The sequence below is a fragment of the Epinephelus fuscoguttatus genome, linkage group LG3 (genome assembly GCF_011397635.1).
Source record: "Epinephelus fuscoguttatus linkage group LG3, E.fuscoguttatus.final_Chr_v1".
Lineage (NCBI taxonomy): Eukaryota > Metazoa > Chordata > Actinopteri > Perciformes > Serranidae > Epinephelus > Epinephelus fuscoguttatus.
The window spans coordinates 13406061-13418670 of record NC_064754.1 but is presented as its reverse complement, the minus strand read 5'-3'; the positions used below and the strand labels follow the sequence as shown (position 1 = coordinate 13418670).

Below are 12610 nucleotides of genomic sequence, written 5' to 3'. Positions count from 1 at the left end.
CACATCTTATTGGATCACTCTATTAAGCATCCATGTAAATAATAAGGCTGGAATCTCTGATCAGAATGATTTCAATCCGACCACAGCCATCGTCTCCTGACCCTGGTACCACTCCAAACACAGCAATGATATTGCAGGTTGTGACGATACAACCACATGTCTGAATGTTTCATAAAACTCTACTGTGTAACATTTACCAGCCTCAGCACAGCAATGACTGCGACTCTATCAGCTATTACTGCTGTCTCTACTGTCTTTGTAAACTATATACATTGTGCGAAACCTTTCATCTTCTTTCATGTCGTTAACAATTGAAAGAAACAATGATTGATCTTCTAAAACAAGCTGGGCTTTTCCCATTGTGATTCATTTCTGTGTGAACCAAAGCCACCCGTCAGTGATTTAAAACAAAACTGCACTGTTTTGGAAAAAAGAGCAAGTTGAAATATGTTGAATAGAGCCCTGGTTTCTACAGGGACACCATCACTCAGTATGATTCACATTACAAAGGCATTTGCAAAATAAATGGTGTTACAATACACACAGTCTTGCCAACTTTCTTCTGTCTCACACACACACAGAGACACACACTTACCTTGCACCAGAGTGTAGAAGGAGTCTATTGATGACAGGTTGGTTGTGATGGAAACGTCCTCATCCCTCCCTGACGTCTCGATGTCCACGGCAACAGCTCCTGACGACATGTCGCCGTGGAGATTGGTGACCACGCCGGTGGGGAAAGTCACATTAGTCAGACGACCCTCACTGTCATAGCTACAAGGACATTGAGGTTGCAGGGAGGGAGGGATAAAGGGACATTAGTTGCCATTACTGTGATGTGCTTTATGGAACCCTGAAAAAAATATATCAATCTGCATTACACACACACACACACACACACACACACACACACACACACACACACACAGAGGCTAGTTTCTTACAGCTGAATGTGCTTGAGCTGGCTCTGAGTAACAGCAATTTTAGAGGAGGTAGAGCAGAGCGCAGCTTGGAGTCGAATTCATTTAATTAGAGGAAGTCGATTTTATTACAAGTGAATTTCCACTCAGATCTGAAACTAGGTTTTCAATTACTTTAGGTCTCTTGTCAAAGGACTATTTGTTCAATGTCCACTGGTCCAACAAAAGGTTATATCTGGACATAAACTTGTAGAAACACTGAAGAAATTAAAGCGTGTGTGTTACTATTCTGTCGGTTAAGCTCGACACCTCACGTGTTGCCCACTGATGCCACTCTGTCAGAAGTTTTTGCTCAATGCAATAAAAACCAGAGCTAATATAATTATCAGTAACTTGATTAATAAACTTGTAGATGGCTTTTGAAGTGTCAAAATCCAACAGTCCATTTATCCATCAGCACGTACAGTATCAGCGCAAACATGTGCTCAGACATAAACAAAGTAATGCTGCTCACTCATAGAAGGTGGTCCAGCCTATTTGGATGCTCTTGGTAGCCAGCAAACCGCTGTTGCCATGGTAACTAAACAAGACCAGTTCCTGACCCTGAGCCGTGAGAGTCTTAAGACCTCCGTTAGTCCCGATGGTCAGCCAGATGACCTATACACAAACAAAAACACAAACAGCCACAGGAAAACAGGGTAACATGTTCAGATTCTGCCAGTATGCTCTTTCACTCATGTCAGCCATCGTCTCAGAAAACTCGAAACTTTGTGTGAGTAATATCGTTGTATTCAAAATAATGATAAAACAGAATCACTGGTCTATTAGCTGGCTGAATGCAGGTATTTTGATAATGGGACGTTTAAGTTCTGCAGCACGACAAACAAGCCTTGCTCATCTCACCTGATTGTCTGGGGCGACCACACGCACAGGCATTCTGTTGGTATCTCTACGGATACGGAGGGTGTTTCCACTGCTGTCTGTCACTGCGGTTACATCTTCCTCATTGCTGAGAGTGAGGGAACAGAGGGTGGAAAATTAGTGAGAATTTTTTAAGGTAAAAATAGGTAAAGTTTTATGAAAAGGGAAAAAAAAATAGAGTGCAGAGACAAAATTATTTTTTAAGATGCAACAACTGAAGAGAGAAAAAACACACAAGGTAACTTCTTCCTGAAATATAAACTTGGGTTGCATTCATCCTCATTGTAAAATTGTTGTTTTGTTTGTTTTCAAAGCAAACCAACCTGTAGCTGAAGTTGTATTTATAGTCTCCAGTGACCAGAGACATGGTGAACTGGTGAGTCCCATTCCAATCAAACACATAGAGCTCCTGAGAGGCTGGAGACGCCACTTCATAGGAGCTGGGACCTGAGGCCAGAGAGCCTGAAGAAAAGCAGATGGACAGACTTGTCATTTCTTTATTATTTACTTTAGCTCCTATTATTATTATTTGCTTTTTCTCTTCATCAAACTCATACAGTATCTTCCCAGCATACATTACAATTACTCATACACTGGAATGCAACATATGCAGAAAAATTCTCATCATGATTTTGTTTAGTTACTGTCTATAATGCAAATGGAAAATATCTGGGGCAGTTCTGCTGTTTACACCGCAGCAATCACAGCCAAAATCGTGTTTTTGGTTTTGAACCTGTCATTTAGTACTTTTCAGTTCAACAGGGACGACTGGCTGAGCAGATTTGCCTGTACAAACATCTCTAGTCCACCACACTGGGGAGAGGAGAGGCTTTTTGCCGCAGGGTGTGGAACAACATGACAGATCGCTCTGTAAAAGTTAGAAAAACAGCCATGGAAAGAGTGGCGACCTGGGGGGGGGACACAGTGGTATATAATAATTTCGACTTGGAGGTAAGCAACAGTTTTAATAACGTTACATAAATGCAATGTTTGGTGGTATGTCAGTGTTCACCACTGTTGCCAAGCCACTTACTTCCTGGTAAAGTTCTTCCAGTAACACTCATTGACTTCTTGCTTATCCTCAGAATATTTAATAGTACACAAGTGGTGTTTCGGAGCATATTGTAATAAATACCGTGTTGAGCATAAACACTGTTGTGCTTGCTTGCAGTTTGTGTGCCATCTATGAAGGCCCCAACAAAGGTGTCTCATGCAAGTATTAACAAGGCCTCAGTGGCTGGCGTGCAGTATCCTTTCTAGCTCAAATACGAGTCCATGTAGTCCACGTTCCATGTATTGGTGTACATACAGACATCCCATAACACTACACAAGGTCTATCATCATGTGACAGCTGCAACTGTTGATGTACAGCAATGGTGAAATGGGTCTTGAAACTATTAATACAAATTTTTTTCTCTATTATTTTGGCCCTCCTAAGAGACGTTGAGCAACATTAGTTTGTCCACCCTGTATATATGTCTACTTTTCATACCAGTCGGTGGTTGGTTGCGTCGTATAGCTCGTATCCGGATGTTTCCCAGATCCGCCACATACAGCGTCCCATCCGGAGACACCACCAAAGAGGAAGGACAATTAAGCCTCGCGTCTTTAGCATAGCCGTCTCCTGTCTGATAGCAGTCACAGTTGGCATCGTTCTGTCGGACAGAGGGAGATAGGGAGCGGGAGAGAAGGAAGTACCAAACAAAGACAGAAAAGAAGACAGAGATAGAGAATAACAACACATGAATAATTCAACTTGGCTTATGTTATGGAGAGTAGAGTAGAGATATGGGCCCCATCAAAGATTCAACAGAAGATATTCTCATGAATTTGATGTTTTTTGTTCTAATCAAGTATTAATATATTCGTGTCGATCAGATACTACCTGCGGTCACTTTAGCACTGTCTTGTATTGTTTTGGGATTAGAGTACATTTACTCTATATGTAATCTCCTTCATGTCATTCTTTGATTGGTAACCATTCCTTCTGAACTTAAGTGGTGAGCTGATGGACAAAACAGCTGTACTACGATAAATGAATCAAGATTTAGATTTGAAACTAAGATAGAAAGAAGCTGTGGTATAGTACCTTGCAGTCACAGTCAGATGGCGCTCCGGCTAGATGGGTAATTTCTCCATCTGTCGACACCTGGTCGGATGACAGCCAGAAATCTTTTAAACATTTTAAAACTACAGAGACAGAAGTGTTCTTTCATAGAAAAGAAAATGACACACTAAAAGCATCTTCAGTTGACGTGTGTGTCTGCAGCTGGGGTTCAAATCAGATATAGGACTTTTGAAACTGTCTAATTACTGACTTAGACATTCAAAGTTTTACTCGCCTGATGTGAAAATTGTTCATCTGATATTCAGGAAATTACTGAATGTACCGTATTTATCCTTAAGATTACCTGTCGGATGCGGTGGATTTTCTTCTCATCAGTCTCTGCGATGTAGAGGACACCACTGTAGGACAAGGCAATAGCTGTAGCTCCCTCTAGCATGGTTTGGACCGCTCTCTTCCCCATAGTGTATTCTATACCAGGTACCTGGCAGTGCATGGGACGGCCTGCCACGATACGAACCTGAATACCAACACACATACATGGATGATGGTTATGAGTGATTAAGTAACACTGTGTGTTTTTTGTTTTGTGGGATGAACAATTACATTAACTCATATGGTTTTCTTATTTTACTTGAAAAACTTACTTTAAGGAAAATCTAAAAAACAGCACAAAACAGGGCATTTCAACTTCAGCTTCAACTTTATTTTGTCTCTGGAGGGCAATTAGTTGCACAGCAAGTAAAAACACACAAACAAGATATGAGAGAACACATAAGAATATAAATACTCAACAATCGGGGGGAGGTGGAAAGAACCAAATACAGTGAGCTGAAACAACAGTGGACACTGGAATAGATTCCTAAAACAAAGTAAGTGTAAAACATGCAGTGCTGTCAATGTGGGTATAGACAATACCTGTCTATTTTCAGTGATCTGAAGCACAACGTTGTTGTCCAAGACGTAGATGGAGTTATCCATGGGGTTAATGGCAAGATCTGTGGGCCATTCTAAACGAACCTGGATAAAAAGACGACAGAGGAGAGGATAGAGAGTTCACTTCACATGCTGTTCTGATTGTAAAGCTCAATGAAACTATACTGTATTTTGCTAGCTGATACTATTGATTCTTATGCTGATATACAGTGTATTTCCAGGTTGAATCCTGCCAATGTTGTTTGCCCTCTAAGTTAAATGAATCTGTGAGCGTTTCTGGCACAATGTCATCTACTTCTACGGTGCATGGAGAAGGGAAAGAAGTCTTAAAAAGGTTGAAAACTCAGCAACACCTGTGGTATATAGAACAACTTAATTCCAAGACCAGTGTGTTTTGGCTTGTGGCCTTCATCGTGATCATCATGAAACACATTAAATACAACATTTAAATAAGGCAGGCGTGCAGCAGGAAAAAAGAATTTAAATACAACCAATCATCTCCATTTACTCACCTATCAGTCAATGATGCAAATACAAAGTTGGGTTGAGTCACGTGGCTCAAGGTAATGGGCATTTAATCACTCAGTGATTAGGCCTAATGGAACGGTTTGATAATGACAGATGGTTTAAAAATTATGCGCCTAAAAGTTTTCATGATCTCAAGGTCTGCTGCTTCAGTAATGCGAAAACATGGTGGACTACAAATTCAGAAAAAGTGTTACATGACCGAAAGTATGAAAACTTCAAATCTAATTAAATAAATCTAAATGCACTGTTTTTGTTTAATGTTTTTGACAGTCCAGTGGTGTAGTGGTAGTTGATGAGGTGGGTGTACTGCTAGGAAGATGAGTAGGTTACTAAGGAAGTGGGTATATGCCCCTATATATATATATGTGTATATATACAGTACAGGCCAAAAGTTTGGACACACCTTCTCATTCAATGCGTTTTCTTTATTTTCATGACTATTTACGTTGTAGATTCTCACTGCAGGCATCAAAACTATGAATGAACACATGTGGAGTTATGTACTTAACAAAAAAAGGTGAAATAACTGAAAACATGTTTTATATTCTAGTTTCTTCAAAATAGCCACCCTTTGCTCTGATTACTGCTTTGCACACTCGTGGCATTCTCTCGATGAGCTTCAAGAGGTAGTCACCTGAAATGGTTTCCACTTCACAGGTGTGCCTTATCAGGGTTAATTAATGGAATTTCTTGCTTTATCAATGGGGTTGGGACCATCAGTTGTGTTGTGCAGAAGTCAGGTTAATACACAGCCGACAGCCCTATTGGACAACTGTTAAAATTCATATTATGGCAAGAACCAATCAGCTAACTAAAGAAAACGAGTGGCCATCATTACTTTAAGAAATGAAGGTCAGTCAGTCCGGAAAATTGCAAAAACTTTAAATGTGTCCCCAAGTGGAGTCGCAAAACCATCAAGCGCTACAACGAAACTGGCACACATGAGGACCGACCCAGGAAAGGAAGACCAAGAGTCACCTCTGCTTCTGAGGATAAGTTCATCCGAGTCACCAGCCTCAGAAATCGCAAGTTAACAGCAGCTCAGATCAGAGACCAGATGAATGCCACACAGAGTTCTAGCAGCAGACCCATCTCTAGAACAACTGTTAAGAGGAGACTGCGCGAATCAGGCCTTCATGGTCAAATAGCTGCTAGGAAACCACTGCTAAGGAGAGGCAACAAGCAGAAGAGATTTGTTTGGGCCAAGAAACACAAGGAATGGACATTAGACCAGTGGAAATCTGTGCTTTGGTCTGATGAGTCCAAATTTGAGATCTTTGGTTCCAACCGTGTCTTTGTGAGACGCAGAAAAGGTGAACGGATGGATTCCACATGCCTGGTTCCCACTGTGAAGCATGGAGGAGGAGGTGTGATGGTGTGGGGGTGTTTTGCTGGTGACACTGTTGGGGATTTATTCAAAATTGAAGGCACACTGAACCAGCATGGCTACCACAGCATCCTGCAGCAACATGCCATCCCATCCGGTTTAGTTGGACGATCATTTATTTTTCAACAGGACAATGACCCCAAACACACCTCCAGGCTGTGTAAGGGCTATTTGACCAAGAAGGAGAGTGATGGAGTGCTGCGGCAGATGACCTGGCCTCCACAGTCACCGGACCTGAAACCAATCGAGATGGTTTGGGGTGAGCTGGACCGCAGAGTGAAGGCAAAGGGGCCAACAAGTGCTAAACACCTCTGGGAACTCCTTCAAGATTGTTGGAAAACCATTTCAGGTGACTACCTCTTGAAGCTCATGGAGAGAATGCCAAGAGTGTGCAAAGCAGTAATCAGAGCAAAGGGTGGCTATTTTGAAGAAACTAGAATATAAAACATGTTTTCAGTTATTTCACCTGTTTTGTTAAGTACATAACTCCACATGTGTTCATTCATAGTTTTGATGCCTTCAGTGAGAATCTACAATGTAAATAGTCATGAAAATAAAGAAAACGCATTGAATGAGAAGGTGTGTCCAAACTTTTGGCCTGTACTGTATATATATACATACATATATACAATGGCATTTTGGATGATAGGTGGGTACACTGTACACAGCCAGAAAAAGAGTTACCCTGTATACCTGCGTATTGTGAGGGAAATTGTTTCTAAAGAAGTGGCGGACTCAGCATGAGGAATCAGGTCTCCTTAATGCATGCAGCATAGAGAGAAGACCCAACTGTTCTCTACCAACCTTCAGAGTGTACACACTTTTATACCATACTGAAGCTCTGATCCCAGTTTGCACCCACTGGCTCCACTTGTTCAGGAGACTGCCCCCCATAAAACAGATTTACCAATACAGGAAACGTCCCCCCCAACAAACTAAAGGTCATGCCTCCAAGATGTAGGAAATTAGCCTCCAAAACAAATTCCTAAACAACTCCCACAGTGTACCCTCCACTACACCACTGACTTTGTCTATACCTGGGCTCCCCAGTAGCTCACTGGGTAGAGCGTGTGCCATTAAGGCTGCGTCCTTACTGCAGCGGTCCGGGTTAGAGTTCAACCCGTTCTACTGCATGTCATCCCCTTTGTTTCCCATGCCTTTCTTGTCTCTTTCTAAACAGCTGTCAAAGACAATGCAGAAATGCCCCAAAACAAACAAACAAACAAAAAAAAACTGTCAAATATCAGCCAATAATATATTATATAATCCCAGTATTTACTGGTCTCTTAAATTTCCACATTTTAAACCCAGATTTTACATGCTGAAGCATTAAAACAATCCACAAGGAGTAATACAACTATGGTGTATTAGAATATCTTATTAATAGCTATATTAATGTAACAATCAATCAGCAGTGTCTCTGGCTGAAAGGTTGTACGGCAGCAAAAAAGATGCTCGCTTTAAGATGGAAACATGCTCACGCTCTCCCAATACATCAGTGGATAGCTTCTGGTTTTGTAGTTCCCCTTGGGCTATTTTTCTTTTCTAGAAATGTGTATGTGTGGGGGCATTGTGTTGTAACTGAATAAAAATCAACTGATTGGGAAAAAAAATATCTGGCTATAAAACAATATGCATTTACATTCATATCATACTAACTGTTTAGTTGTAAATATTAGCATTAATCTACAGAAAATGTGGAGAGACCTGAAAAATGTGTGGGCTGCCAGTTCACATGTTTCCATAAGTGAACTAGAGGTCAACTAGATAACTGCTTGAAGTCAAACTGAGCTAAATTCTGCAGAGAAGGACAAACGGTCAGAGTTCAGATAACGACTCGGCAAGAAATGCTCTTAACTACGCTGCTGTGCTCACAAAACACTGACCACAAGTCCCTTTCACACGGACACACATAAATACAGATCAAGTGTCAAGTGTTAGACCTTTAGGAAAACAGATAAAACAAGGCATTTTATGTGTATGTGTGTGTGTGTGTGTATGTGTGTGTACGTAGGTGGTGTTCCTTTCAATCTGAAGTCCATCTTGTGTTTGTAGGACTGTAGCTTCTCACTCTGAAACTAATGTGTAGTAATAAAAGGAAAGCATTCTCCCATCTCTCACTCACACTCTGTCTCACTCCCTCTTGATTTGTTTCGCCTCTGTCTGATGAGTTTCTGAAATAATATATTTATTTTTCTGATGGCACATCAGAGCTACCTATCAGCTGAATTGAATCTCAGCCACACAGCCTTGTTTTAAATACTGTGAATCACATACAAGCACAACTAATCTGCAGAAGAGATCTGAATTTACTGGAAACCTTTAGCTCTAATGCAAGTGTGGCATTGTTATAGCATAGTGAGAAGTTACAGGAAGGCAGTCAGGGTGGATTGGTGCATGTATCATATTTAAGTTATCTTCGAATGTTACCTGTCTGATGTGCATGCTGGTATCGCAGGTCAAAGGTCGTGCAGAGGTCAGGTCGTTGCTGCCCAGCACTGTGGAGATGATTCCATTACGATCCACTTTTCTGATCATAGTCCCGTCCACAAAGTAGATCAAACCGTTTCTATCTACTGCAATCCCTGTAAAACACAGAGGCAAAGAACACACACAAACACACTGCTCAATGTCCAGTTGTTTATTAATACATCAACTCCAGGATTCAAAGGAGAAAATAAAAGTGAGGTAATTCTCCTGTGGAGTCAGGATGCAGCTACAGCAGATAATACAAAAAGACAGAGTCAATAAAAAACATAAATAAGAAAATATAGAGCCTGAGTGTATTTAAGAAAAGTCAGCCAAGATTAATATATGAATGAAAACTGTCAGATGTGATGAAAGCAGTGATGCTGCTGAGCAACCCTGAGCCATTGAAATCTGACAGGATGCAGTGAAGTCATTATCCACACATAGAGGGGACACACCCTGTTATTTCCCTGATAATCCTACATTGTGGAGAAATCTGTGTTGAAATCATGGCAACAGTTGCTTGGCATGACTTATTGTACTTCAAGTATTTCACATGTCTAAGAAACCACTGGATGCCGTTGTCATACTGTTGTTAATGTGTCAGTATTTTTGTTCTGGTGCTTTGCTGACACCTGCCCGTCTGCTTTTGCCGGTGTCGGCAGAATGGAGATCTTTGGAGACCTCTGGTACACATATCCTTATGTTTTTAGCTTCTTAAAATGCACCAGAATTCACAAATATGTCAGACATTGCTACAAACATTCATGTAATCTTATGTTCTCTCACTACAATGAAAACCTATTAGCATCACTGAAAAAGTACTGTGTAAATTAATCAAAAAACATGTGGAACAATAAATTAACATCAGTTCTGAAAAATATATATGTATATCCATACTCAAATCTAGTGACAGTCCCATGCTTAAATCTCTTGATAGTAATGAAGCCCAACAAATAAACCACTGCTGAGATGCTAAATGCTTTTTATTCTTTTCAAAAGTGACTCACTGAGCTTGATATAAGAAGCTCAGTATAGCAAGATACTGGTGTTACCACTCAGTGATATTTCTGTGGAGCAACCTTGTATGTCTGAACAGATTCTGTAAATGAAACATTGATCGGCTTGATTTTATATTCCCCTCAAGCAGGGTAAACATTCAGAGCTCTAACAGGATACATGTGGCTGTGTGTGAAAAACTGTCATCCTACACAAAACCACAGACATCAGGGTCAACGTCTTGGAAGCAGTCCTCCCAAAGCCCAAGTGTCCCTGTGGTTTACCGTCAGCTTCTGTTTCCTTCACAAGACAACAGTTGTCCTGCAGGACCAGAGCAACATGGTAACCAAAAGCGTCATCTCCTCTCATGCTTATTTAATTTAAGATGCTGTCTGTTGTTGGCTTGTGGGGATTCTGCACCTCCTGCACAGGTCTTTTTCAGGGACACTGATTGTTCTCTGCCTCAGCACATTGTCTGAGTGCTGCAGAAAGTGCGCTGCTTTTAAAGGGCAGGGGAAGAGGTGATCTGATTGTTCATGACTGAACCTACAGATAACATATCACAAATCCGACTGTCTTTTCAACTGCCCACACTGTCTACCTCTAGCCACAAAAAAAAATCACACCATTATACATTATGCATTTTGTGCCTTTATACTGTGAACCATTAATTTATGATAACAATCCCGACTTCATACTGAGTGGTGTCCTCTTGAACAGGAGGAGCATCAAAAAGAATTTTGATCTTTATAAACAGCTCTGAAAAATACATACTAAGCAAAATGTGCACAAATACAGGCCATGAGCTTCTTCAAAGTTAGAGATGGGACATACAGTACATAAAAAGAAATGAGCACAATGTATCCCTACACTGTAAAAATAGGAGCAAAGCCACATCCTACGATGTATGAACACACCTGATGCAGTACAACAAAGCAAATATTTATCAAGCAGCACTCTGGCAACTCCAAATGTCCTTCCTCTTTTAGTGTGCATGGGTAAACATGATGTCTATTGCAAATTTCTTTCTAATTCTGCTGACTTAAAATCAAATAGAAATATACCAGTAAAAGATTGCCTTACCACATAATAGTTCCAACATTGCCACTAGGCTAATAAGACAGAAGACTACAACACAATAAACATAACACTTGAGCAGTGCGTCACAATTTACTCATCATTTCCGCATCAGAAGGTTGACAATCAAAAACAATGGCAATCAGCAGATGAGATCAGGACCAACACCAAATACTCAGAAAGGCCCGTCTGTTTTAACATTTGCAAATTGCTTTAAGTGGGAATGAAAAAGCGCAAATGAGTCCATGAACTGTATTTAACAAGCATCTCAGAATTAGTATTAAGAATCATGTTGTTTGACTGGGACTAAACATATTCCTGAAACAGGGAAGACATGAGTGTAATTTTATGAACCAGCTTTGTGAATAAACATCAGCATTTGTTAATACTCAGAACAGTTAGATAGATGCAAGCTGGTGTAGTTGTTTTAGGATTTACATTAGATTCAACACATTAAAGGAATGTACATCTTGATGATATGATTACTTAAAATGAAATAAAATGCAAAACGTGTGGTTCCAGGACAAATAATTTAATGTAAAGGCTGGGACGTTTATTGTAACAAATAAAAATGACCTACATGCCTATCAAATTCCATCTGTGCAGAGAGCGAGGCGGCCGCAGTTTTTTGAGCCAGATAGACAGTTTCTCTCCACCGATTGCACCGCCTGGCTCTCACCAGATCTAACAGCTGATGGGTTTAGATGTTGACTCAACAATATGACGTTTTAGATAAACTTTTAATTTTTGTTGAATTTCAGATATTTCAATTTTATTTGTCTGATTTGAAGGTTTATTCTGTGAACAGAGAACATGTTGTGTGACTGATGGTGAACCAAGCCTAACTTTGGTCTGGTTGGGAGCGAAAGCCGTAGGTTGAGAGCAAGACGTCTCCGCTTAAAGTGCTTCTACCAGAGCCCATCTACTGTCTGCGACGCATGCATCCCGCATCAGTGTTGTTGTTTTGCCGGGAATTCGGCACGTGCCGGATTCCCATCACCCTTGTGTGCCATTTAGCCAATGCTGCTATGGCATGTATGTCAGAGGGGCTATAGATTGAATGTGAACAACATTTACTGTGATATCCTACAAAAATGTAAAACAAACAACCACATCAAGGTCATGACATCAAGCTCCGGATGAGACGGAGCAGCAAATCCTAATGCTTCAGCCTGAATCACGCAAAGGGCATAGATATGTAGTAAAAGCCGGAACAGTAGATTTGATGGTGAAGAGATCCTCATTGTAAAGGGCAGATGACACCAGACAACCAAATTAAACTGTGCTTGCATAACCAATTATTCAGT

General features: G+C 40.6%; 1 protein-coding gene across 5 annotated transcripts in view; it reads right to left on the bottom strand.

Moving 5' to 3' along the window:
- Positions 1–12610, bottom strand: part of LOC125885026 (teneurin-3) — a 409411-nt gene that overhangs the window by 39348 nt on the left and 357453 nt on the right. For all 5 annotated transcript variants that reach the window (XM_049570393.1, XM_049570405.1, XM_049570397.1 and 2 more), the window contains 9 exons: positions 9189–9343; positions 4826–4927; positions 4254–4427; positions 3932–3991; positions 3335–3497; positions 2165–2303; positions 1824–1929; positions 1435–1577; positions 596–774 (listed from right to left, as the gene is read on the bottom strand). In XM_049570393.1, the coding sequence (XP_049426350.1) occupies positions 596–774; positions 1435–1577; positions 1824–1929; positions 2165–2303; positions 3335–3497; positions 3932–3991; positions 4254–4427; positions 4826–4927; positions 9189–9343 (1221 nt within the window). The remainder of the gene's footprint in view (positions 1–595; positions 775–1434; positions 1578–1823; positions 1930–2164; positions 2304–3334; positions 3498–3931; positions 3992–4253; positions 4428–4825; positions 4928–9188; positions 9344–12610) is intronic.